This window comes from Entamoeba invadens, assembly GCF_000330505.1.
Source record: "Entamoeba invadens IP1 unplaced genomic scaffold scaff_1105074725199, whole genome shotgun sequence".
Classification (NCBI taxonomy): domain Eukaryota; phylum Evosea; order Mastigamoebida; family Endamoebidae; genus Entamoeba; species Entamoeba invadens.
The window spans coordinates 805,054-831,635 of record NW_004440113.1 but is presented as its reverse complement, the minus strand read 5'-3'; the positions used below and the strand labels follow the sequence as shown (position 1 = coordinate 831,635).

The following is a 26,582-nucleotide window of genomic DNA, read 5'->3' as shown; positions in this document are numbered from 1 at the left end:
ACTGTTGCAGTAAAGCAGTTCAAGTGGGAAAAGTTGACTTCCGAGGAAGTTGAAGAGTTGAAACTTGATGTGAACAATGAGTGTGCTATAATGAGTAAATTGCGTAATCCGTTTGTCGCGAATTACATTGGCGCAGTGACTTATATTCCTCAAGTATCAATGGTCATGCAATTTTTCCTTTTGGGATCATTAGGAGAGTATGTTAGAAACGACAGTGATGATTATATCAAATTGTCTTACAAACTCAAATTACGCATCTTGTATGATACAGCAAGGGGAATGGAGTTTCTTCATGAAAATAAAATCGTTCATTTGGATTTGAAACCCGACAATTTACTTGTCAATTCACTCTTCGAAGATTCAGCTTGTTGTGTGAAAATCACAGACTTTGGTACTTCTCGCTTTATAAAGAAAACATGGGATGACGACAAAGGGTTGGGCACTCCAATATACGCCGCACCAGAGACGTACAATGATATTTACACAACAAGTGGTGATGTGTATTCATTTGCGATTACATCTTGGGAAATCTTTTACCAACAAGAGCCTTTCAAACAACTGAAAACACTTTTTGATGTCAAGTCTCATGTGTTATCTGGCAAACGACTAAACATAGACCAGACAATGCCTGTCAAATTGAAGTCGTTAATCGAAGGGTGTTGGAAGGAGGATCCAAACAATAGGTACCAATTCACAGATATCTGCAAGCTCTTTGTAAAAATTTACGATGAGGTTGACGTCTATGACAGCTTGAATGAGGGTGTTAACACAGACAAAATAAAGAGCTTTGTTGAGAAGAGACAAGAAAGAATGAGGAAGATGCTTGAAGATTAATTTTTGTATGTAAATCTAATAAGGTTTCAATTAGTTTTACAGTAACACGAAAAACCTGTCGCGAAGATTATTATAGTAAAAAAATATAATAAAAAAACTAGAAATGTACTAAGATTAAACCCGAATAAAATATTTGATTTTCATCCTTTTATCGGATAATTTTATCCGTTTCAATTGATTTTCTTCAATAATAATTTTTTACAATTCCGTTAAAAATGAAATAAGGTGAGTGGAACTAAAAAGAACTCACAAATAAAATGAGCATGAACAACGTCAGAAGAGATGGAGAGAAAAAGGATGACATGAAACTAAGGTGTGAGAAAGACTCTCTTATGAGTCAGTTCATTGACTATGCATTTTTGGGAGGGAAAATGGAGGGAATTGACCGGAGAGGACAAATATACTTAATGAAGTCACTGACTTCATCAGTCCCTTGGGACCGAATTACAAATGATGATTTGGGGAAAGTGTTTGGAGTAAGTGGTGCGACAATCTCGACGCAGTCAATGCGAATGGAGTTGGAAATGGAGTATGTACCTCGGAAAAATATGCGACCACCCCTTTTAAACGAGGAACAGAAGAAGGCGTTATTGTTGGAAGTGTCTGGTTGTATTGAAAGGGAGCAGGCGGTAACAGTACAGTACTTACAATTCTTCTTGGAGAAACAATTTGGAGAATGTTTTAAACGCGAGGCAATTTTGTATATACTCAAGAAGGAGGGATTCATTTTGAGGTGGGCATTCCCTGACGAAACAAAACGCCTTGAGATACTAACACAGAGTTTTGTTGATTATTTTATTGGTCTTTCGAAGACTGTATCGGGTGTCAGGAGGTGCCTTTGTTTCAATTTAGACGAATCTGGATATCAAAAATGGGCTGACCGCAAAAAGCTCAAAGTCTTGTGGAATAAAGATGATATCAAAGTGCTGAAAGTTGGAGTTCAACGTAATGTCAGAAGAAGCACCTTTCTCGCTTGTATCAGCGGAGAAGGACCAATTCCAGGAATTCTAATCACTCCGACCTCAACTTGTACTCAAACGCTTGTTAATTCTGGGCTTATTGGCCATGTACTTTTAACAAAAACAGAGACCGGATTCATAAACAAATCAATTTTTATGGATTGGGTCTTTTCCGTGTTTATCCCGAAAATTTACGAGAAACGAATGAAACTCGGAGTTGGTATTTATGAAAAAGCTGTTTTGCTTATTGATTCGTGTTCTTGCCATGATGTTGAAGAGCCAAGGAAAGTGCTTGAGGTCCACAACATCATTTTGGTGCCTCTTGTTCCGCACGCACCCCATGTTCTTCAACCTTTGGACATTGGGGTGTTTGCGGTTCAAAAAGGTATTATCCGAAATGCTCAGGTTGTAGAGGACAAAGAGGACAAAGAGGATATGCATGATTCTCTTGGAGGAAATGAAAAGAAAGACAAAGGTGAAGGAATTGATGGCGAGGAATGGATGAATGAAAATTGGGAAAAAGAGGAAAGTAAAGTGAAAGTGAATCGATTTGAAAAGTACCAAATTGAGATACTGACCGCCTTCCACATGTCGACTTCAATTGTATCGTGCTCTTCGGCTTTTAAGGGTGCGGGTATAACATTCAAATACGACTCGGACAAGAAAGAGTACTTTTGTCAAGTTGATCCCTTCAAGTGTAAAAGATTGAGGGAAGAATTCCCTCTCCTTTTCAAGGATCTGAATTTTATTTCCTTTTTTAGTTCAATAACTCCAATAAAACTAAAAAGAAGGTTTAAATATGAAGACCTTCCAACTCCTAATGTTTCTATAACAGCTATTAAAGTCTGTGAACTGCAAAAAAAAACAGACTCATCAAACAAACGATCTAAACATCGACGACGAAGTACAATTGTTGTTAGACTGCGAAGTCGACGAACAAATCAACCAAGAAAGTCTGTCTAAAATACGTTTGTATTTGAAGCCCGAACCCCCCAAACCCAAATCTACAAGAGGAAGGAAAAAAGGCAGTAAGAACAAGACTCCTGAAGAAAAATCAATATTAGAAAAGAAACCAAAAAACCCAAGAGGTCGACCCCGAAAAGCAAATTAACTCATTTTTTGTTATTCCCTTTTGTTATTCCCTTTTGTTATTCATTTTTGTTATATATAACATAATAATAACATTTTGATGAAAAATACCAATTAATTTATTCGTTTTTTTCAAGACAGGTTTTTTCGAACGAGACACCTTTTTGTTATGACTGTATATTTTAATAACAAACAAATTTGAACTATAATTTAAACTATTACTTATTATAATTTTTAATACAGAAAGTATTCAATACAAAACTTAAGACTTTAACTAATTTCAATCAAACGTATTAATTCACAGAAGTCTTTGATACAATATCTTTGGCAGGCATCAAGTACATCACAGTTCCATTCTGGATGTAATACCTTCCATCCTCCAAATCATACATCTGTTGTGCTCGTAAAATTCGCTCTTCGTCGTTCCACTTTTTTATCTTTTCCTTTTTGTCAATTGTTTTATTACGTTTCCAATTTACAAGAGTACACAAACAGTCTCCGCCTTTCTGTCCTTTTGCATCTCAGTAAAGAATCTGTACGCCAACTGCTCGTGTGCAATATGCATGTTGTATTGCGCCTGGAGCGGTGTAATTTTTTTACCTTCCTCCATTGAAAAAGAAATTACGAGATCATAAGAACCCTTTTTATATATTTTATGAGGCATTTCAATCGCTTTTTGTTTTTATTCTTGTTTTTTACTAGTTTTTAGTATTAAAAACGACTAAAAAACAAATATTTGGTATTCAAAGCTCTATAATGTTTGGATGAAAGAGTCAAAGATGGATGAAAACCTAACTCGATATTTACAATGAAATTATTTACACACAACCTCCTCATCTGTCCAAAGAAAAAATGTGGTATCAACAGCTTCCCCCTGAAAATTGTCTCTCAAAAGGTCGAAAAGGTGACAACGCCGGTGAACGAGGATTTTTTAATATCTTTGATTGAGAGTGAGCGACTCAATTGGGCTGGTCTAGTTTCTGCTGGTCAAAACATTGGACTAGTCATTCCACCCACAATACCTGCAGACTACAAATCCAATAAAGCTTTTTTGCAAGCTCTTTGGGATGTCTTAATGGACGTTTGTTCTTTCCTTCTGAGTTAATAAAAATGATATTTGAAACAACTCGATAGAATCACGAACTCATCAATAGTGCCAGGTTATTGATGGAGAACTCATTTGTCCTCTTTGCCAGCGCCACTTCCCTATTAAAAACGGCATTCCAAATATGCTTCTGAACGAACAAGAGTTCTGATTGAATTGAAATTTGATACTTTTGGCTTTGTGATGATCTATAAATAGAATGTTTCTTTATTATAATCCAACACCAAAATGTATAAGAGAGGTGTACAACAGTAAAAATGAATAAAATTAGACAGTAAACGGGTGGATTCTCAAGACCCTCGAAAAAACACAAAAGCAATTGAGAACCAGCGAAACTTCACCAACACAAGTGAACGTCAGTGTTACAAAGACAAAAATCACAGACGCATATGAGTCGTTCTCGTATAATGTACCCCCAATCATATTATACCCACTGATGTTGATAAAGATGATAATTGCCATGATAATAACAGTTGAATAGAAATATCCAATCTTTGGATGTTCAATTTGTAATATAGCATGTGCAATGAAGAGTTGGTTGTAGTGTGCCAAAAAGAGTATAGCAATGAACACCTTGGTTTGGTCGAGAATAATTGAGTTTGACTGGCTGAGAAGAATTAAAACGGATGACAAGGAGATCACAATATATGATATCATTACATTGAATAGACCATCATATCTTATGATTTTGCTTAATTCAATAACAATATATATTAAAGCCAATGTTGCAATAACACATACAATGATGAAGTTGATTGAAAAACTACCCACTTTGTAACTTTTAAAAACATCCGAAGTGATCCCAAATATTGTTCTACATATCATGAATATTGACAGTGTAACCAATGCCTCTGTTGGATTTAAAATATACCCAAATTCCATGTGTTCTGTGAAATAAGAAGTATAGTGGGTGACATAAAAAACAAAGTACCCAACTACAAGCAACACACATCTTTCTTGTTGTGTCATACCACATTGAAGACTTAATAATAAAAGTAATATACCAGACGTCAACGCATCAATGCCATGGTCAACCAACTCTCCAAGCGCGCTTGAAGACTTTGTGTATCGAGCTTGCATCCCATCCAGTGAATCAAAAAGTTGATACAACATCACAAGAAATGCTGTGACGAGATACTCGAACCTCCCAAACACATTTGAATAATTCACAGGAAGTGTGAGCACACAAAACACCAACCCAAAAATGCTAATGATGTTTGGTGCAATCCACTTTGGTATCAAATACTTTAAAATGGGTTGGTAGACGTACTCTAAATGTTACAATTTATGTTTGCGAAAAAGTGACCAAACTGTTCAAAATGTATTTATTGAGAATTGAGTTGTCTGTGCAGTTGTAACGATGTTGATGGAGCTTCTCCGTGTCTTCTTTAGTGAAATAGATGTCGTCGTCAAACGTGTACATTGTTTTTCTTTCCAGTTCAGTTTATTTTTTATTTTATATTACACACCTAAAATGTCTGTTATAACAACTCTTATCTAATTGGCTCATTATTCCTTTTATTTTCATTTTTTGTTGATGAAAATAACATTTAATTTGGAAAATGTTTTGTTTAAGGTCCAGTTTTGAAGTTATTGTATATAACAAAACTATATCGTTCTCTTATTATTTTTTATCAAAAATTGGAACGTTCATAAAAAATAATTGATGACATTCGGGACTTATCTTTATAAAGTTGGTTTAATAATAAACAATTCATTTATTGATAAATACAACACTTTTGCCATTTATTAATACTGATTATAAAAAAACTATACAAAAACCTATTGATGAACCAAAATAATTGGAATTGTGCAAAAATGTTCAACTTCTGGAACCCATCGGGACAACTAGGGAAAAGGAACAAAAAATGTGAAATAATAACAATACGAAACAAATCACCCAGAATAGAAAACAGGGTGACTTTTCCACAAATACATCCACTCGATATGATCGGGAAAAACATTTCAAACCTCCTTTTGAATGAGCCAAGTCAAAGTAGATAACACATCATCAACAATATCCGCCGAAGAGAATCTTCCTCGTGTTCCCGTCCAACAGGCAAAAAGTTCCATACAACAGATTCAACCCATAATTGTTCAATCACAACAAAAAGAAACAATATCACCAATAAAGGCGTTAAGTTCTTTCGTTAATAAAGAAATACCAAAACAAAGCAAACAACAAACATTACAGAACACTCAAAACGAGACTTCACACCCGTATTATTCCCTTTATGTCCGTGACGTACCACCTGAAAAAAGTACTACATACTATAACACAGTCCTTCAATACAAAATGACACGACAACAAGACTACCGCATCAACCCAAATGTAAAGAATGTCTTCACAGACTACGAGAGGTATTTCATGCTTTTTGGAACGCGTTTTGATCTTTGGCCCGATAGCGCCTTCCCTTATCAAAGAGAATATTCCATTCGCAGTCTCAGAGACTACCTTTCAAATCCAAATGTATATTATTTCTGTCCACGTGAAATCAAAAATCGGATATATTCAATGTCCGCCATCCAATTCGTTTTGTCCAAAATACGACGAGGGACTTACAAATTTCCAAAAGAACTTACTAATACATACAATGAGGGGTGGGAGCTCGGGTGTGATATTTGCCTTCTTAAGGAAATGGACCGCGAGGGGCTTGAATACTTTGAAATGTATTTACGAAACGATAGCATCAACTACGTCTTGTCAACTGTTATGAAGTACAACGCAGAGCAACAGATCTGCTTTATCAAGCAAAGATGTGCTCTTTTGCTCCGGACCATTCTCGTTAAGGTGTAGATATGCCAACTTTTTATGAAAAAAATTGATTTTGATTGTGTTTACCATTCATTTGACATCTCTGGCATTGGAGATCTCACTTTTCATATAATTTGTCTATGGTTTTTTTCATACTTATTTGAGACAAAATTATAGTATCTTTTTAATATTTTTAAAAAGATATTATAATTTCTATTTCTTTTTATTTTTAACTAGATAGAACCACAGAAAAGAAAAACTCAAAAAGCAAAATGTTTGGGAGAGAACATGGGAGCAGACCAGGAGCCGGTGGGTTGGCGTCTGCAGCGGAGACTGCCGTGGCACGCAAAGAGCGTTTAAAACAATTAGCGCTTGAAAAGATCGATTTAAGCAAAGACCCATATTTTCATAAGACGCATACTGGGAGTTACGAGTGTCGGTTGTGTTTGACAATTCACGTGAGTGAGGCAAACTACTTAGCACATACACAAGGAAAGAGACATCAACAAAATTTAAAAGCAAGAGAATTGAAAGACGCGAAAGACAGAGGAGTTCCATTGAAGTCAACAACAAAGGTGGTGCCTAAGATTAAATACTTCGAAAAGATAGGAACACCAGGGTACTCTTTAACAAAGCAAATTGATTCAACCACAGGCAAAAAGTCGATTTATGTTGTGGTAAGTTACCCTCAAATAGCAAATGACGTTGTTCCCCTTTTCAGAGTTATGGGATCTTTTGAACAACATGTTGAACCATGTGATAACGCCTTTCAATATTTGGTGATTGCTGCAGAGCCGTACAACACAATTGCATTTAAAATACCAAACAACGAATTGCAAACGGACCAAACAACTGGAAAGTGTGGGGAAACTACGTGGGATAATATAACAAAGACATACACAGTCAAAATAACATACATTTGATTGAATTGATTATTAATTTTTACACAATGATGAATAGATGGTTTCCTTTTTACATCTCCACTTTATGCCTTATATAAATTAATTGGATTGTCATGTCTATTTCTCAAGTTAAAAACATTATAAACACTATAAACAACATAAACCCATTTGAACTTAATACATCAATAGAATGATTACCCGTTGCATTTTCCCAGTTTGTAGAAAAGGTATTATTTTCTGTGATATGTTAAAGGGATTGTAACAATAAAAATGGTCGCCTGTCAACTCAACACAAGTGGTGTAATTAGTCGAAAAATGAAAAATTCTCTTCTTTGGATCAATTTTGATTCCATTAAAATTGAAATCACAGGCCGTGTTGTTGTACTTCACAAAATCGCTCAAGGAAAAGAGAGTGGTGTTGTTGAAGAACAATTCGTTATCCTTTTTTGTCTTATTTTGGAAGAAAACCCCATTGACATTACCTGACTCATCTTTAAGAAGAACACAAACTTTATCGTTTTTTTTAACAACCTCCATAAATTGATAGTTGTCTAAAAACGTTTCAATTTTTGAGTCAAACAAAACACTTTTTATAGAAGTGTTGCACAACAAGTTAAGGCGCTCCACATAAAGTGGGCTAAGTACATCAGAAATGTTGTGTTCTTTGACTACTTGATATTTGTCAATGATGTCTGTGTTGATCTTCATTTTCTCATTGAGACTCTTTTTCACTTTAAATCTTTCATTTTCAGAGTTCAGGTCGATACCTTTGTCGATGTTGATAGATGTGACGAGCGAATCAACAGCTGTGATATTGTCTATGATTTTATTATAAGTCTTCGACGACTCAACAACTCTTCTTGAAAACTCTGCGCGGATCCCATTGACTGCGTTTATTGTTGTTGAAAGAGCGTTGATTGTTTGTTCGCACATCTCCATAATTACGTTTGAACGGAATACACAACATTCTTCAAGTTGGTCCAATTCACATTCAAGTCGTTTCTTTTGTTTTTTCGAACTTTCTTTGGACTTCAATCGCAGTGAAACGTGTTGTGAAACGGATTTATCATAATTAGATGTCTCGTATAATAATTTCTGAAGGAGACTTGCGGTCCGGTTAATGTCGTTGTAGTAAAGGTCCAAATCATCATACGATTTACTAATAATATCAGAAAACAAATCGGGAATACCACTCCCATCACTTGTATCACATTGGAAAATACCACGATTGATAACAAATGGGTGTAAAACAAGATTCGACAAGAAATGGTCGATGTCATTCCTGTTTTTCTCGTTTTCTGATTCTTCGATGTTGTTATCGACAAAATACAAATAAAATGGTTGTTTGTCATTGGCACACTCGTTGATCATTTTTATGTTCTCTTTAATGCTTTTTAAACAATTGTTATCACATGTATTATAAACAACCACAACAACATTCGCAGTTTTGACGTACATGCTTTGAACAGTTTGTCTACTTTCTTGGTGTCAATCATTTTAATGAACTTTGAAAGTCAGTTCAAACAAACCAACATCCCACACAAACATATTAAAATCGTTTTTTTCGTTTTTGATTGTCTATGATTTGAATAAATACTTTGATTACTTAGACACAAACCTTGACATAAAGTTCGGTGCGTTCATTGGGGTTTTCTTCATTTACGAGCACTTCTTTTATAAACCACGTGACTAACGATTTCTTGACATCAAAACATGTTCAAAAACAAAGTAACAAACTTTCTTGCTTAATGGGTTTCCGATAATGACAACATTTCTTTGGTCAATGAGGGTGTGTTGTTTCATAACGTTTTTTGTTAAACAAAGTTTCAACCTTAATATCTATTCAAAGCTAAAGTCAATTTTTATTGATAGAAATTAATAAAATTTGTGGTAATTAGTAAAAATTACCACAAAAACAGTTTTTCATGAGATATGGTTTTATGCTCATTACTGTTTCATTTTTTATTGGCCCAATTCCCGTTTTTAAACCAAATCGTCATTTGTTGTGCTGTTAAATTATCATAGAAAGTGTTGAAAAATCATTTTCAATCCTATTCTCAACAATTTAACAAAACATATGTTTTGGTTTTTTTAAATAATTGTAATTATTAATTTTTTTTAAACATTTATAATAATTATTATTACCAACTTTTTACTATAATAATTAATCAATATGAATTAATTAAAAAACAATTATAAATCTTTGCCAAAATTTTACAAACTTAAATGTTTGGCGAATTTTGATAAAGGTAAAAATTTGCCAAATTATAATTGTAGTGAAAAAATTATATTTTTTAGTTAACTTAATTTAGATATATCGATTCCCTTATCTGTATAGAAAAATATATTTTAATTTAAACATAATAAAATAATATATTATTTGATATTTTTTTACAATTGTGGCGACTTTATGGGAATTAACAAAAAATTTTTTAAAAAAGTCTTTACCATTTTTTTAAAATGCCGAAACAAGAAAATGAACAATTTATGATGAATAAAAAACATAAAATCACTTATATCGAATTATTGAAATTGAAATATGTTATTTTTTATTAAACCACTTTTATGACTTTGTTTGTTTGTTTGAGTATTTGATGATTTACATTGTAAGTTGTTTTGTAACTTTATTATTTGATAAATTATTGTTTAATTGATTGTTGTCAATCAAAACAACTTTTCATAATTTTATTGTTAACATCTTTATATTTACAACAGATGTTGTGTTTAAACCTTGGACTTTTAAAACAATCAATTTTAATATCTTATGTGCATGTACATGTGAGCCTTAAGTCATAACATAAAATTTTTGTAAATTGTTGTCTTAGTCTTAGTGTTATCATTTAAAGTTTAATTTGATTTTACATGTTTACTTACTTAAAAGATACCACTTTTAATTTTATAGGCTGTTTTTAATAAAAACATTGTGATTAACTATGAAACATTATACACTAACTGTTGTTATTTAATTATTGAATAATAATATTTAATAAATGATTTTATTTAACTCTATCATAATAGTTGTGGTGTTATAGAAACACTTGTGTTTACTATTATGTGTTGTAATTTGAAACACAATAAAACTATAGTTAAAAAAACAATTGTATATAATATCTAGCTTATAAGTGGTTATCAACAAATAGCTTTTGGATAATAATTGTGAAAATCAACTTAGTTACACTATTAAACAATTGTTTATATTTGATTTTATTTGTATTAACAAAATGTCAAACAAATTACACAAAATAATAATCAATATTTGAGAATAATAATGTCATTAACAGTCATCATTCAATGGGAAATTAAATTTAACAATTACTTTTGTATTAACAATATTTTTATCTGTTATTAATAATTATTAATTAATTTGAACGTTTTATCGTGTTGATAACTTTGTTATGTGAATAATTGAAAACATTGTTTTCTTATGAAGTTAACAAGTTACAATTCAACTCTTGTTCTTAAAAACCATAAAAAAGTTTTATTAAAGTTTTTTATGTTATGTTTTTAACAAAAATAATGGTGTTAAACTTTTAGACGAATAAAAATGTTATTATATCTTATGTACGCGTGTTTTGAACCAAAATTCAGTATTTAAAATGTTGTAAATGGTAATATTGTTTAAATCTTGGTGTCATCATTTTAAGTTCTAATTCGATGTTACAAGTTTACACATTAAATAGATATTACGTTTTATTAATTGTACTGTTTTTAAATGAAATTATTGTGATCAACAGTGATATCTTTTATACTAACTATTGTTATTAAATTATTGATAATTGATAATCAATAGGTGACTACTTAATTGTTTAAGTTTGTGATGTGGTGTTATTGAAATATAGTCGTAAATAATTGTGTGTTGTAATATAAAAAAGATAAAACGACAGTTTAAAATAATCAATTGTATATAATGTTGTTTAAATGTAATTATCAACAAAAAGTAGTTGAATGAAACTTTTTATATTGATGAATTTTGATATGATGACAATTATTTCTTCTTTTTTACCATGTTAAGTGTTGTTTTTTGTGTGTTAAGTTGATTTAGTATTTTTGATAATTATAATTATTATAATGTATGGTTATTTTTCTGATAGTAAAATAGTTTTCAAATAATTTAAAATAATTAAAAGAAATAGTAAATGATATTGAGGTATGTAATTATTTGGCAAATTTTCAAGTTTGTAATATTTTGGCAAAGACTTATTAGTAATTAATAACATATATTAATAATATATATTATATTATATTATATTATATAATATTATATTATATTATATTATATTATATTATATTATATTATATTATATTATATTATATTATATTATATTATATTATATTATATTATATGCAGTTTATATTTATTTTTGTATTATTGAAAAATTACAATTTTCAAAAGAAATGAAGTGTTACAAAATGGTAAATATATTTAATAAAATCTAGTAAACTTCACTCTGCCAAGAACCTTTTCAACCTTTCTGTTTTATTTCCAATAACTTCTGCTATTCTTTCTTCATCGACTTGACTATCAAAATCGAAAAATCCATGCGATTTTGTTTCGACGTTTACAAGACTTCGCGTGATTTTGTCGAAGTCTGGTCTATCGCTATAGTTTTGTCTCCAGCATTCTGCGATGACTTCGGCGTATTCCTGTGGTATTCCTCGATCAAGTGAAAGTCTCTCTCCATTTTCCACAAACTTCTTGATGTCGAAAATTGATTTGAATGTTTTATAAGGTTCTTCTTGGTAAAAGACTTCCCAAGCTGTTATTCCGAATGAATACACATCACCTGCGAATGTGTACACATCGACAAATGTTTCTGGTGCCGCATAAATCGGTGTACCCAACCCCTTATACTCCGCGTCGTTGTTTTTTAATTTCTTTTTAGTAAATCGAGAAGTACCAAAGTCTGTGATTTTAATAGTGCAAGCAGACTCTGTATCCAATGAATTAACTAATAAATTATCTGGTTTCAAATCCAAATGCATAATTCGATTCTCGTGAAGAAATTGCATTCCTTTAGCTGTATCATACAACATACGTACTTTAAGTCGGTACGGAAGTCGAATGAAATCGTCGTTCTCCTCTCTCAAATACTCTCCCAACGACCCCAACACAAAGAATTGGATAACCATTGAAATTTGAGGAATATAAGTCACTGAACCAATGTAATTCGCAATGAATGGATTCCGCAATTTACTCATCATGTCACATTCTTGTGTTACTTCATGTTTAAGCTCCTGAAATTCTTGATCATCAAGATTCTCCCATCGAAATTGCTTCACCGCGACGGGAACACTTCGGTAGTTCCCAACAAAGACTTTACCCATAGCACCTTCCGCAATGGGGGTTTCGGACATATTTAATTCGTCCATATCAATATGTGTGGAACTCATCGAGTCTGTCGCTATGATGATACTCCCATGCATTCTACAATCCACATGTTTGCACAAATTTTCAATTTTGACTTGGTCACTTGGCATCCATTCCTCAAAAGTTTTATCTTTCAAAACCGCCTCAATTTCTCGCAAAACAGTAATTTTCTTCGAGAACCAGACGGTGTATGGTATTTTCATTCCTCGTATCTTGCACGAGCATTGCAGTGTCATATACGTTGTGACTTCCTTAGCGAGTGTTCTTGGTTTTAGAATAGCGACTTGTGGGTCAAAGTAGAATGTGTACTTTGGAGTAAATGGGGTGTGAAAAATGACCATCATATACTTATTTCTACTATTGTTTTTCACTTCCATTCGTTCAAATCTTGTTTCAAATATGTTAGTTGCCTCCGTCTCATTTCCAAAATTTAAAGTGGTTGGAGTGATTTCGTACTTCTCTCCTTTGCCTCCAGGAAGGTTCATTGAACCACTAATGTAGTAGTGGTACCGTGGTTGTTGTGTTTTGAATCGGTTGATGTCTTGCTTTTTGTATTCAAGACCAAACACAATGATGATGACAAGTATAATAACAAGAATAACAAAGAAAACAACACCACCTATAACTATCCCGGCAATGGCTCCTCCTCCTAACTGCTTTTTAACACACCCAAGTTCGCTTTCTTTATCAGGAACATATCCTTCCTCACATCGACAATTTTCAAGACAATTGGGACCACCGTCACATTCTTCTTTCCGTATTAAAGTTCCATCTGCATCAAAGTATTCATCAATCTCGTCATTTCCACACATTTCATGAATGCACTCATGTTTTTCGTTAGGGAAGAATCCTATATTATTCATACATCCACAGTTGTCATAACACCCTTCAGTCCCACGGTGACACTCATCCAAAGGCCCTAATTGGCCATTCAAACATTCTGTTGAATAACACAAATGATCTTTAAATGTACTTCCAGAAGTGCATTTACAATATTGGTCACAATTGACAACGCCAAAATAGCACAAATTGGAATATTCAGTAACAGTCCATTTGTTTTTGTAATAACATTTTTCATGACAATTATCCCCTCCATACGCATCATTACACATACAAGAAGCATTATAACTGCTACAAAGACCCCACCCCTTATCCATATTGCAGTTCTCAGGACATATCCCTCGAACTTTAACGGTAAAGTTGCCTCTTCTATCTTCAGTCGCTATTAAAAATTGTCTTTCTCTGTCGACGGTGCCATTGATCCGAACTAAAAACCCTTCCTTGTCAACGCCTTCATTATATTCACTGAATATTTTCCCTTCCCATAGGAACACACAGTCATTGTGCTTTGATCCATTCTTTTCAGTCACTGTGACGTACTCAGACATCAAATTGACTCGATTGTTCTCTCGGGAATCAAACAATAAGTAATAGTTACCAATGTATTTAATGTGGAACACATAGATTTTCATGAATATACCTGGCATACACGCCTAACAGTCAACACGACTTGTTAATAATTAGAAAAACAACAAACGGGATATGCAAAGAAATTTTCAGATTCGAAGTTGATATGTATTTCCATTACCTCTGAAAGATTAGTAATCAGTCTATCAGCATCAGCCTGTTCAATCGTTATTTTTGGCACCAATTGTTTGCCTTGTTCCTCTTTAATTTCCATTTCCACTATCACTTCTTTGGTCCCATCAATGCTCACAAAAAAGTAGTCAAAGTATGAATCGTTTTCCCTTCCAACAACTCCTTTGTAAGGAGAAAAAACGGGAAACTTGAGGACATTCTCAAACATAGTTTCTGGAAGGGACGAATGTACTAAACACTTTGCACTTTTCATATCTCTCTGGGAGTGCGTCCCATCAAAATAGAATGCGACTGGATCATTCCTTGGTTTAGTCAGAAACACGTTAAAGTGGTCCATAGTAAATTGCGTCATATTGATTTTGAACCACCTCCCAAGTCTATACTTCTGTGGGTAATAGCAAAATGAAAAGTCGAAGTAGCACTTCCCGTCGATTTTAAAAGTTATTGGAGAGTCCAGGTTAAGTTCAGTAATATCGTCTTCTTGTGGAAGCCAACTGTTTCCAACTTGGCTAGTTTCTTTATTTGTAAACTTGTAACAGACGTCGTCTTGCTTAATAAACACTGTTAAATTATTTTCCCCTTTCTGTGGGACTTTACAAGTGGTGCACGCACCGTCGTTGTCATAATTTTCAGTGCAATCTTTAGTGCATGTGTAGTCAGCCATACAATTTGACGAGCATCCAGGAGAGCACAAAGGGTCACTTTTTATTTGTTCGGATCGAGCGAAGTTAAGAATCAGAAGTGACAAGATGATAAACATATAAATTATGTAAAAGTAGATTTGTAGGTTTAATAAACAAGGCATTTGAATATTTTTGGAGAATGTTTAGCAAAGCTTTTTTGTTTTTGTTGTTTTGCTGTGGATAATAAAAATGAATTTTTTAATCATTTGATTTTTAATAAAGATTAGGCAAATCGTTGATTAATTCTTCGTTTTTGTTTTGTCAAGGAAAATGATGTCGGTATTCCAAATTGTTAAAAGTTTCTCAGATAGTAACTGTGATGCAATTTCCTTATTATCGGGAAATCAAGAAAATATACACAGTTATTCCCTTCACTTCTTCAACGTCCTTTTAATTTTGATAATTTGTTGTAAATTACAAGTATTTTTGTGTGTATTTCCGGGGAATAAAAATATTTCAATTAATAGTTGAAAGATAAATAGAAATGCAAATTTTGATTATTAAAATCAAATGAAAATTCTAAAAATGAAATGTAATAACAATTTAAAAATAATTATTGTTTTATATGATTTATTATTATTGAATAAAAAAATAAATGTTGTATAATGTAATTAATATATAACAACATATTTTAAATCAAATTTTAATCTAAATTGGTTAAGTGCTTTGTTCAGAAAAGTTTTCAAATAAATTATTATTTATATTTGAAAATAATGAAATAATTATTGTGTTAATGGGGGTGTTGAATTGTCTTTTGAGAGATCTTTAATGATTATGAAATCATTTTTATAACTTGTCAACATTAATAAAATTAACATAAATTTACCAAATATTATCAACTCGAATTTATCAATGAAATGGTTTGAAAAACGCATCAAAAATTTGTATCATTTTTTTATACCAATGTCATTCAATGTATTATAATAAAATTATAAGTTGTATTTAAATGCAGATTAGGATATCAATATAAAAGAACAACTTTAATGATAATAAAATGATCAAAAAAGTAAATTGATGTTTAACAAAGTTTAAAAACGGTTATAATAATTTGATTGATTGTTATATTTGTTCTTCTAATTGAAACATAAAAATAATTGTTTATTTTTAAAAATTTTTCATACACTTTTTGCAAAGTTACTAAATAATGTTTTTTATTTTTTCGTTTATTTCAAAAACTTTTCCACAGTTTTTCAATGTTTTATTTTTTGGCTGTCATAATTTTAATGAAATAAAAAAATGATCAATTGTTATTGAAATTTCAATTTTTATGAAAACAACTTGCTTTGTTTATAAGTGTATTATTAAATATTGTTGTTAAATTAATACACAAAAAGAATAAAATATATGGATGAGTTGTCACATTTTTAATCAAAATTTGAAAGTATGAAAATATTGCACAAAATAGTTCTATATTTTTTTGTGCCGAATGAAATAATATATTTTACATACATAGTATAATTATTTTGTAAATCATATTAAATATCATAAACATACCAACAATAATAATTATGTAAATGTAATGATATGACATTTTTGTCTTTCAAACAATACTTTCCATTTTTGAATAAACTCCATTAACAAACTTACACAGGTGTAAACAATTTTGTTAATAATTATTTATAATTCAATAATATTTGATTGTCATATCATAATAGACTTAGAAACAAAAAAATGGATAATAATTACATGTTATTTAAAGTGAATAATAAATGATGCTTATTAAACATAAACATATAAAGATGTATTGTACTGTTGTCATTTTCATTAGTTAATGTGAATTGTTTAAATGTTATTTTATTTTTTTTATTAGAAAATCACTACTTGAATTTAATGATTTGTTTATAGTTATACACATTAATAAAAATTGAATGTTTTCAAAATATTATACAGTACTTCATTCAATAATTTGAAACTCGAAATAAACATAAAAAGTGTTGTTGATTATATTTATTAGTTACAGACATTAACACAGAGTTTATTGGAAGTGAATTCCTTACATTTAAATTATTATGTTTGATAATAATATTAATGCAATTATTATAATGAGATGAAACGTCAAAATAAAAAACAAAAAATTGATATTTTACTATTTTTTCCATTTAAAAAAGTATTTGTTTTAAAACTTTTAATAAATAAAAGGTATTGTAAAATCAAAGTATTGAAGCATTTCATGTATTTACAACATAAACAAATAATAAAATACCCAAAAAGAAACAAAATTATCATGCATAGCCATAAAGAGTTCTGCCCTGTCGTTTAAGGGCATAGACAACGTCCATTGCAGTCACTGTTCTTCTCTTCCCATGCTCTGTGTAAGTGACAGAGTCTCTAATGACTTGTTCCAAAAATTGCTTCAACACGTTTCTAGTTTCCTCATAGACAAGTCCGTTGATTCTCTTGACACCACCTCTACGAGCAAGTCTTCTGATAGCTGGTTTGGTGATTCCCTTGAGTGCGTCTTGTTGTCCTGGCTTCGATCGAATTCTCTTTCCTCCCTTCGAGGCTTTAGCACCTTTTGAGCCCTTTCCAAGAACGACTCCCTTTCCTCCTTTTCCTCTTCCACTGCCTGTTTCTGTTGCCATGATTAAATCACGATTTGTTGTTTTGAGTTTGTTTCCCTTTTTATATGCTCTCGTTCCCCCAAAATCGCGGGTTTTACTGTTTTTTTCTCTTTTCGTGAAATTCAGAAACCCTGATTCACTTTTTTCTCTTTTTTCTTTTTTCCAGTTACAACTGTACTAATTAACTTGTTTTTTATAGTAAAAATTACATAAATTTAGCATTTGTTTTAAACACTGAAAAACATTTTTATCAAATTACATTTTTTATCAAATCGTCACATATTTTTACTTTTTTTGTTTGTCACAAAAATTTGAATTGTAAATTTTTTCAATTTAACAAAATTGAAAAAAAATAACAACAAATATAAAATACGTGATTTTTGTTTGACAATGTTTGTGATGACGTTGAGAAAGTCAAAATACAAACAATTCCAATTACAAAGAGATTAAAACAAAAGTAAAGTGGCGCCCTGGAAACATTCGAACTGACACTCATCGACCTTCTGAGACCTCGGGTCTGTCGGGGAGCGTAAGTATTGTGCAAACTGTGGATCGTTCAATATGGGGTTCGTGTTTCTTGGCGGCACCGCAAAGTCAGCCGGTGAGATAATGGAGGAAGAACATGATGACGATTGTGATGAATCGTAGCAAAAGAGTTTGACGGGAAGGGGGACGTCCATTTCGCAACTTCGTCGACGTGAGGACATTTATGTGTCTGTCTATCCTTTCGAGTTTCCCTTTTAAGTGTGTTCCCGTTCTGCCGAGATTCTCTCTCATTTTCTGAATTTTTGAATTCCACCACATTATTTCTTCGTTTTGTCAACTTTTTTTTGTTTGTTCTATTCAAAACTATGATATACTATTAATATATTATACATGTTCCGTACATAAAAACTGTTCTTATAAATAAAAATATATGATTTTTTTTAAACTAAAACTTTAAACTATTAATCTGAATATTTTCGGGATAATTACTAAATATAAACGAATATATTCTAATTTATAAAAATTATAATGTTACTATTTAAAATAATTTCTATAAAAAAACTTGCAAATGTTGGTATAGTTAATTCGTTACTTAAATCTAGTACAGTTAAAAAACAAGTAAAAAATATCAAGGATAATGCTATCTGAAACTATACTTACTTTAAAAAATTTGTTATTTTTTTCAACTGCCGCAAATTTTACACATATGGTTCAAAATAATAATTTTGTGAATACAATGTTACAAGGTGAAGATCTCTGAGCAATACTTTATCACATAATGAAATTATACACAATTAACCATTTAAATTGTTGTGAATAACAATCACTTTTTCTTTTCTCTTTTTTAAAACATGAATTAAAGAAATAAAATATACTATTATGTATGGTTTTATTCATTATAAAAATAGTATATCCACGTTGATGTTAAAGAAAAACGATTTGTTCAACTAAGATTTTAATTTTAATTTTTTAAAAATGATAAGATTGAAGCAGTGGAACGAACAAACAGAAGGGAGCTGAATATTGGTGACGAACCAAACGAAATGGCGATAATAAACTCACAAACGTTGCCAATTGCACATATGCATTTGACAGAAATATTCAAAAGGCTTGACTTCGAAAATTTGCTGTCGTGCAGACTCGTTTGTAAAAGGTGGAAAGAAATTCTGTTTTTCTTCCCATTGAAACACACCCTATTCACCAAGAATTCAATTGGGAAGATATTCCCTTTCATGTTTGATGTGACCATTAATGAAATCTCTGTTTCATTGATTACTTCTTTAGACACGACGCTGTGGCTGAAAAATATATCTATAAGGCACATTACACAGAAGTCATGCGACTTGCTTGGAAAGATGAATTTAAATTTGGTGACAACTCTCGAACTGTACTTTTCGAACAGCACTTATTTGAATGTAAACAACATGCAGTCGTTGAAAAGACTTTCTCTTTACGACTTCCCAGCACTTCAAGACGACGGCTTTATATGTGTCAACCCGACACTCAGAGAACTGAAGCTGTCGTCGATTCCATTCCTGGCATTCAAAAAGGTAAAACACATTACACCCTATCTCAAACGACTTGAACTCACCAACACACCATTGGTCAACAAAAATACATTTTCACAATTCACTCGCTTTGTTCAACTGAAACATCTGAGCATCAACGATAACGAAGAACTGACAGACAACGCCTTGCAAGGAACTTTGCAAAACGCGAACATCATTGAAATGACAATTTCTGATTGCCCACTTCTTCATGGAAAATGTCTTTCCACTTTCCCACCTCTCGAAAAACTTAATTTGACATTTAACAGAGCGCTTGACTTCAACTGTATTGAGACGTACAACTTTCTGGAGAAGCTCACATCACTGGACTTGTTTGGAAGTTCCGTGTCACGGCTCCCCGAAATGCCTAAACTAAAAAGGTTGTCAATTGGATACACTGAGGTCAAAACTTCCATGGTCTCAAAACTTCAGACGCTTAAGTCGTTGGATGTAACTTACCTCAAACTAACAGACGAAATGCTTGACGGGATTGCAGCAATCAAAGGGATTATTACACTAAATTTGTCTTTCAACACTTCACTCTCTGATATTGGGCTTCAAAAGATCATCAACAACTGTACAAAGTTGCAAGGAATCAATTTGGCAAGATGTACCCTTCTTACAAGCCACACACTAAGCACGCTGACAAAAATTACTTCCTTAAAGTGTTGCGTCTTGCCGAATTTTCTTAAAGTAAATGCAGACAGAATTTGGAATTCTCTTGCATACTCTGACATCGAATAATTGTAGTAACTTATGTGTTTTTCCAATCTTTGAGTATTTGGGCCCAGGTGGTGTAATAAAGTAATGTATTGGTTTGACATAAATTTCAAAATATAGATACTTTTTCCAAAAACTCTACATTTTTTAGTTTCATTACAAAAATAGTCGATTTTTTCAAACATAAAAATCGGAAAGAAATGGGTTTTTTATGGTTAGATAAAACCAAAAACCGATTTGGTTATCTGAGTAAAAACGGTGTGGTTTATCTAATAAACCGGGAAATGCCAAAAAAGAAAAACCAAAAAGAACTTGAATAAAAACAACACCGCCGTTATGAGCGATAAGACCGGCGACGCAGATAAAGAATCCAAAAAAAGTGAGAGCCCAGGATCTTCTGACGATTACAGTGGGAAGTATTCCGAGAGTGACCAATCATCACACTCTTCAAAAAGTTCGTCAAAGGGTTCTACAAAGTCAAGTGAAGGAGACGACGACTCCACGGGTACTGATTCAGAAGGATCGAGCGGAGGAGCCAAAGAAATGCTTGAAGAGATTATTAAGGAATATTCCGAATTAAAGCGGACAACGATTTTCCAGAAAGAAGAGCTTGAGCGCAAAATCACAAAACTGAACGCAGAGTTGACTGAAGCCAAAAAGATGAGTGAAACGCGTAAAGACCAAGCTTTGCGAAGTACCGACGCGTTGAAGAAAGTGATAGCAGAAGTAGTCAAAATGAAAGAAGAGCGAGAGAACTTGGTGACTCAAATTGAAGATGAACGAAAAGCCCACGCAGACACCATAAAACAACTCCACGCCGTTCAGTCTCAAGTGAATAGTGGAGTTGGTGCCGGTCCGTCCGAACTTGAAATGACTTTTCGTGTACTTTTAGATGGCTCTAAAGTGACGGATGCCATTTTAGTGAAGAATGTTGATTCCGAAAAGGATGACTTACGGCTCCAACGCTCGCTTTTGGAGAACAAAATCATGTCACTTGGTCAAGATATTGTTCTTCTCAAACAAGAGCGTGACAGTAACAAAGAGAACATTAAAAACATGGGCGAGATGAAGAAGAGCATCGACGAATTAATGAAGAAAAACTCCGAACTTGAAGATGAAAAGGCCAAACTGAAAAGGGACAATGAAACCTTGAAGAAAAAGGGTTCAAATATGCCAACTTTGTCATTCAAAGCAGAGAGCACTGAAGCCTCTCTTAAGCTTAAATCAGCCGCAGAGGAACTTGATAAGTCGATTTCACTTATGGAATGTCCAACTGACATTTTAGATTTATTGGATTCAGTTGAAGAAATGATGAAAGACCAAGTTTTCCACCGGACCATGTTCAACTGTGTTTCTACCAAATGTAAGAGTGTTTTGGGTGCTGTGTTGTTAAGTGCCGGGTTAACAACAGACGTTGCAATCAACAATCTTTACGTCATCAAGTCCGTACAGAGTGAAGCCATCAGATCAAAAGTGCCCACAAATTTAAAAGTCTACGACAAGATTCTTGAAGAGGTCCTTCTCTTCGAAGACCAATTCAAGAAAAAGGCGCCTATAAAAATAGTTGACGAAAACTACGCTCCAAGTTTAAGAGCAACCATTAGTGGAAGAAAGAACAGAACAGCCTCGGTATATACCGGCGTTAATTTCCCAACACCACATTTCGACAAAGCTGCCATGCCTTCTCCTGGTGTGAGTTCGAAAGGAGATGCTTCTTCGAACACTGGAGAAGCATTTAAGGCGGTTGAATCTCTTGAGAAGGAGATCAAAGCAGAGGATGACAAAATAGAGTCGAAAGAAATGGTGTGTAACGTCTCGAACACGGTGTCACACGTCTTTTTAGTGAATGGCAATATTTGGGTTGTCAAAAAGACGGAGGGGGGGAAGAGCACTATATCGTCATACTCTCCGTCCTTCTTGAAAAAGGAAACAGAGAGCACACCCGTCGAATTTAGAATTACTACTGTTCACGTCAATGGAACGCATGTGATATGTGGTGGTGAAGATGGGTTAGTCAATGTATATGAAGAAAGAGTATCCAATCGACTCGAAACCGACTTGACATTAACTAAGCGAGTTGTTGCTATTGGAAGTAAACCGGGGAAGAATACGGTGTGGGTCTTGTCTGAAGAATCTCTTGCAACATTTGAATTGGCTAAAAAACTCAAACCCAAAATGTTCAAGTTAAAACTCCCGATCAAAGGATCGCTGATACAAAGTGGGTGCATCTGTGGAAAGTACTTCTGTGTTGGGACGGTCTTTGGTGCGTTAAGAACTAGTTACCCACCCACCTCTAAAAGCGTCTTTAAGCAAATCTCTGAGTTGCCTTCAGTCTCCTTCGGCGCAATGGAAGCTGTTGGCGATAGTTTATGGGCGGTTTCACAGGACAAGAACACTGTTTTTAATTTACATGGGAAGGAAGTCAAAACGTTCAATTTAGTCAAGCCCAATTCGCTTACGTCCATAGCAGATGACATGTGGATAGGTACTGGTGATGGGTGTATCAAAGCAATCAACACCAAGAGTCTTGCTGTAACGGACTTTGTTTGTACACATTCACAAGTGGATATGGTTGGCGGTGCTGTTCTTGAAATACCCCAACCCAACTTGAGTAAAGTGTATTACTTCTTTTTTGCAGAAGGGTGTACTCTCAGGTCATTACCAACCGAGTATTATAATCACCGATACAACCTATCAACTGACTCTATTGGCAGAAATTGTATTGTATGTGGTAAAATTGTCCACAATGGCCTTTACTGCTCATGTTTGTTCTTTCTCGCGTGTATTGGGTTATACATACTCACATATAGACTGCCCCGCTTGTTGCCACACTGATTGCTCCGATAAAGCCGCGTTGGACGCGACGTTGAGACTGTGTTCTCGAGACCCGGAGAAGAAATCGAAGCAGACCAAAGTGAAAGTGACTACAGCCCGTTCTTCATCGACATCAATTGGAAAACCGCCTTCTCCACTCGGGGTTTCCAAAGGAGACAACACTAGCGACTCCAAGTGAAGAGGTATTGTAATTGATTTCTGCAGTGTTTATTCAGTGTATTGTAACATGTAGTTATGTGTTTAGAGTGTAAAATAATAACAAGGAATAACTAGTTAGAATAGTCTACGCTTTAGGGTCTTTCACCGTTGGTTTTTCGTAGACAAAAAGGTTTCTTTGAGCAAAGAAATTCACCGGATTATGTGTGACTACAATGTTTTGAGCAATCAAATGGTCGAGAATTACTCTGTTTTCAGTGTCTTCGCTTTGGTATTTCAATTCCCACTTTTTCGCGTCCTTTTCAGTTAATCCATGTCGTTGCAAAAGTTCCTTCTTCATCGCACTTTCTCCTCCATAATCTTTGGCAAACATTTTCATGTTGCTCATCAAATAAAACTGTTTCTTTGCTCCAAGTGCAGCGCCTTGTCTGTTCAAATAGGTGTTTATTGCTATCTCCTTTTGTTGTGCAAAATCTTCAACAGAATACAACCAAATTCCTGGGGATGTAGTTGTCCCAAACGAAAGTAAACACCCAAGGTTCTTGTCCGTTTCTTTCAATACGTACTTCGACTTCTCATTACTGAAAGTAATCACTTTGTCAATGGATGAGTCTTTAGGCCATGGCGCTCTCAAACACCCCATTAAAATTTCATGTAAACTGTATGAGAACCCTCCAATCTTATATGCAAACTTCTTAAAATTGCTCATCATGTCTTTGAATTCTATGCACGGTCTATGTTTCCAATACAATAACCCATGGAGTAACATTGTGTGGTAAATATTTAACCAAAATGGTTCAACTTCTGCAGGCTTCAATTTTTCCAAATCAATGACAGAGAGTTCAGAAGCTTGTTGTTCAAACACCTTAACACTTTCCAAGTTGTCCAACATGATCAACTCGATATGGTAATCCAACACCCTCCCATAAAATCCAGAACGCAAGTATAATTGGATGATGGAGTATAACACACTTCTTGCTACTTCTAAAGGCTCTCTTGGGGTTTCTTTCACCACACTCATCTCTGGGTTGATATTAAAAAATTCACGTTGTGTTGGGTATTGTATTTTATACTCGACAATTCGATTGAAGTTCTTAAAGTTAAGTGAAGTGTGGTATATGGGATACCACACAGGAGCAACCTTTCTTGCCGCATTTTCCTTACTTTCCGTTTCTTCAAGAAGTGCCTTTGGAGCATCTGCAGTCGGGTCTGTTGGGATTGTTTGTGGAGTTTGAGGGATTTGTGTCTCATCAGTCAAGTCAATTGGTATATCAGTTCTTACGCCAACTTGGCAATACGGCAACTCTTGTTCCAAAGCTGGTGCAGTAGAAACGTCTTCGAAGTGCAAAATGACTTTGAAATTTGGTGCAAGTTGTTTGGCGTCTTTGAATCCCTTGTCTAACTCCATCTTTGAGAATTCAAGATGGTTGTCGTGGATGAACCAAGTGTTAAACCATATATTGAATATTCCACCCTTCGATGTTGTAAACTCAAGCTTGATGTCCCCATGTAAAGTGACTGGATCAATTGGGAAAGTGCTTCCATCGCTTCCAAATCTTTCATCGCCAATAAGAGACCTCATTTTCCAATCCCAGGCACACATGACTTCTCGTGTTGTCACGTTTTGATTCTCTGCTTTAAGTTCAGCATAGACTTGGTCATACAGTTTCATCGCCTCATCTTCTTTCATCTTGACTTTGTTATCCTTCAGTGGTTTGAAAGATAGTTTCCTACCATTAGTCAGAGACTTTTCACAAACAAATTCAGTGAATGTAGACACCTTCACAATGATTTCATCAGAGATTTTTGGAGTTGGGACCATCTCGATCTTGGTCATCTTGACAGTTCTGTCTCCAACAGTGAATTTGTGTTTAAGTGAAGCGCTCCAGTAGTTTATATACTTCAGTTGTGATGGAATAGTAACACCCTTCTTATTGAAAGTTCTGGCAGTGCCATAGAAATCAATAGCTTCGTGTGCATTCAAAGCGTCAAGCATATACACAAGAAAGGCGGCAGACATTAATCCAGTCCGGCCTTTACCAGCTTTGCAGTGAAGGGCAATGACATTTTTAGGATCGGCCTTCAGATACTCATCAACATCTTTACAGAGTTGTGGAATGATTCTAAACTCGGGAGCGTTATGATCATCAAAAGGGAAGTATTCGTACTCTCCTTTAATTTTAGACTCTCCATCATACGGCTTTTCTCTACAAAAGTTGTAGACTTTATAGTGTCCCTTGTGGAATGTTTCAAAGAACTGAAGTACGTCAACCAATGGGTTTCTATAAGCAGCCTCAAACCTTTCTGAAGGAAAGCCCATAGCTATAATTCGTGGAGTAATATAACTCAAGTCAAGGTCAAACCCAAACTGTTGATAACGTCGTTTCTCTTTGGAAACTGCTTCTCGTAACACGGATGTCATGCTGTCTTTTGAGTTCTATATTTCTCATACTCAAAACGTCCTTCAGTTATTTAAAAATATTTGTCCCTAGAAAATTGAATGTCTGCTAAAAAGGGGGTTCTTATTTTTTCGACAGAATTTTTGCCAATCATTGTTTTTTGCGTATGTACAGTTGTTATTATGGACAAATTTCTTTATAGTTAACCAGTATTATAAATACTCAATGCATCATTGAAAAAATGAAGAACATTGGATAGTTTAATGTGTTTGTTATTTTAATATGACGATATACCATTGATACAAAAAAATATCTTAGATTATCTCTTCTTGCCTCGATTTATTATTATATATTCATATTTAAATCAAAAAAAAAAAAAATGGCAAAATTTTCTAGTAGTTAAAAATCCAAATAATTATTCATAATTGACAAAAAGGCATCTTTTGGTAATAAATGGAAATTGTTTTTAATAAAGAAAAAGTCTAAATTTAATATCAATATGACCAATCAAAATATGTTGAGTTATTTTGATTATAAATTTTTGGGTTTAAAAACGCATCGAATACATATAAAAATACGGGCTG

The 26,582-nt window shown here is 33.5% G+C and overlaps 12 protein-coding genes across 12 annotated transcripts; 6 read left to right on the top strand and 6 right to left on the bottom strand.

The window, feature by feature from the left end:
- Positions 1 to 18: 18 nt before the first annotated feature.
- EIN_098020 (protein kinase domain containing protein) lies at positions 19 to 834 on the top strand (the record flags this gene model as incomplete). Its single annotated transcript, XM_004254238.1, has 1 exon — positions 19 to 834. A coding segment is annotated over one exon (816 nt), but the record flags the coding sequence as incomplete, so codon positions are not given.
- A 2,341-nt stretch (positions 835 to 3,175) lies between these two features.
- EIN_098010 (hypothetical protein) lies at positions 3,176 to 3,492 on the bottom strand (the record flags this gene model as incomplete). Its single annotated transcript, XM_004254237.1, has 2 exons — positions 3,176 to 3,325; positions 3,376 to 3,492. The coding sequence occupies 2 exons, from the start codon at positions 3,490 to 3,492 to the stop codon at positions 3,176 to 3,178; spliced, it is 267 nt and encodes an 88-aa protein (XP_004254285.1).
- Positions 3,493 to 3,690: 198 nt separating this feature from the next.
- EIN_098000 (hypothetical protein) lies at positions 3,691 to 4,138 on the top strand (the record flags this gene model as incomplete). The annotated part of the gene is made up of 2 exons (XM_004254236.1): positions 3,691 to 3,963; positions 4,037 to 4,138. The coding sequence occupies 2 exons, from the start codon at positions 3,691 to 3,693 to the stop codon at positions 4,136 to 4,138; spliced, it is 375 nt and encodes a 124-aa protein (XP_004254284.1).
- Positions 4,139 to 4,254: 116 nt separating this feature from the next.
- EIN_097990 (cholinephosphotransferase, putative) lies at positions 4,255 to 5,410 on the bottom strand (the record flags this gene model as incomplete). The annotated part of the gene is made up of 2 exons (XM_004254235.1): positions 4,255 to 5,258; positions 5,299 to 5,410. The coding sequence occupies 2 exons, from the start codon at positions 5,408 to 5,410 to the stop codon at positions 4,255 to 4,257; spliced, it is 1,116 nt and encodes a 371-aa protein (XP_004254283.1).
- An 873-nt stretch (positions 5,411 to 6,283) lies between these two features.
- Positions 6,284 to 6,784, top strand: EIN_097980 (hypothetical protein; the record flags this gene model as incomplete). The annotated part of the gene is made up of 1 exon (XM_004254234.1): positions 6,284 to 6,784. The coding sequence occupies one exon, from the start codon at positions 6,284 to 6,286 to the stop codon at positions 6,782 to 6,784; it is 501 nt and encodes a 166-aa protein (XP_004254282.1).
- A 230-nt stretch (positions 6,785 to 7,014) lies between these two features.
- On the top strand, positions 7,015 to 7,665 carry EIN_097970 (splicing factor 3A subunit, putative; the record flags this gene model as incomplete). Its single annotated transcript, XM_004254233.1, has 1 exon — positions 7,015 to 7,665. One exon carries the CDS (start codon positions 7,015 to 7,017, stop codon positions 7,663 to 7,665), a length of 651 nt encoding a protein of 216 aa, XP_004254281.1.
- Positions 7,666 to 7,818: 153 nt separating this feature from the next.
- On the bottom strand, positions 7,819 to 9,447 carry EIN_097960 (hypothetical protein; the record flags this gene model as incomplete). Its single annotated transcript, XM_004254232.1, has 4 exons — positions 7,819 to 9,125; positions 9,174 to 9,222; positions 9,263 to 9,343; positions 9,382 to 9,447. The coding sequence occupies 4 exons, from the start codon at positions 9,445 to 9,447 to the stop codon at positions 7,819 to 7,821; spliced, it is 1,503 nt and encodes a 500-aa protein (XP_004254280.1).
- A 2,640-nt stretch (positions 9,448 to 12,087) lies between these two features.
- On the bottom strand, positions 12,088 to 15,371 carry EIN_097950 (serine-threonine protein kinase, putative; the record flags this gene model as incomplete). Its single annotated transcript, XM_004254231.1, has 2 exons — positions 12,088 to 14,505; positions 14,550 to 15,371. 2 exons carry the CDS (start codon positions 15,369 to 15,371, stop codon positions 12,088 to 12,090), a joined length of 3,240 nt encoding a protein of 1,079 aa, XP_004254279.1.
- A 2,145-nt stretch (positions 15,372 to 17,516) lies between these two features.
- EIN_097940 (histone H4, putative) lies at positions 17,517 to 17,876 on the bottom strand (the record flags this gene model as incomplete). The annotated part of the gene is made up of 1 exon (XM_004254230.1): positions 17,517 to 17,876. The coding sequence occupies one exon, from the start codon at positions 17,874 to 17,876 to the stop codon at positions 17,517 to 17,519; it is 360 nt and encodes a 119-aa protein (XP_004254278.1).
- A 1,508-nt stretch (positions 17,877 to 19,384) lies between these two features.
- EIN_097930 (F-box/leucine rich repeat protein, putative) lies at positions 19,385 to 20,632 on the top strand (the record flags this gene model as incomplete). The annotated part of the gene is made up of 1 exon (XM_004254229.1): positions 19,385 to 20,632. The coding sequence occupies one exon, from the start codon at positions 19,385 to 19,387 to the stop codon at positions 20,630 to 20,632; it is 1,248 nt and encodes a 415-aa protein (XP_004254277.1).
- A 176-nt stretch (positions 20,633 to 20,808) lies between these two features.
- Positions 20,809 to 23,621, top strand: EIN_097920 (hypothetical protein; the record flags this gene model as incomplete). The annotated part of the gene is made up of 3 exons (XM_004254228.1): positions 20,809 to 20,871; positions 20,918 to 23,372; positions 23,419 to 23,621. 3 exons carry the CDS (start codon positions 20,809 to 20,811, stop codon positions 23,619 to 23,621), a joined length of 2,721 nt encoding a protein of 906 aa, XP_004254276.1.
- A 105-nt stretch (positions 23,622 to 23,726) lies between these two features.
- On the bottom strand, positions 23,727 to 26,021 carry EIN_097910 (phosphatidylinositol-3,4,5-trisphosphate 3-phosphatase and dual-specificity protein phosphatase PTEN, putative; the record flags this gene model as incomplete). The annotated part of the gene is made up of 1 exon (XM_004254227.1): positions 23,727 to 26,021. The coding sequence occupies one exon, from the start codon at positions 26,019 to 26,021 to the stop codon at positions 23,727 to 23,729; it is 2,295 nt and encodes a 764-aa protein (XP_004254275.1).
- Positions 26,022 to 26,582: the final 561 nt, after the last annotated feature.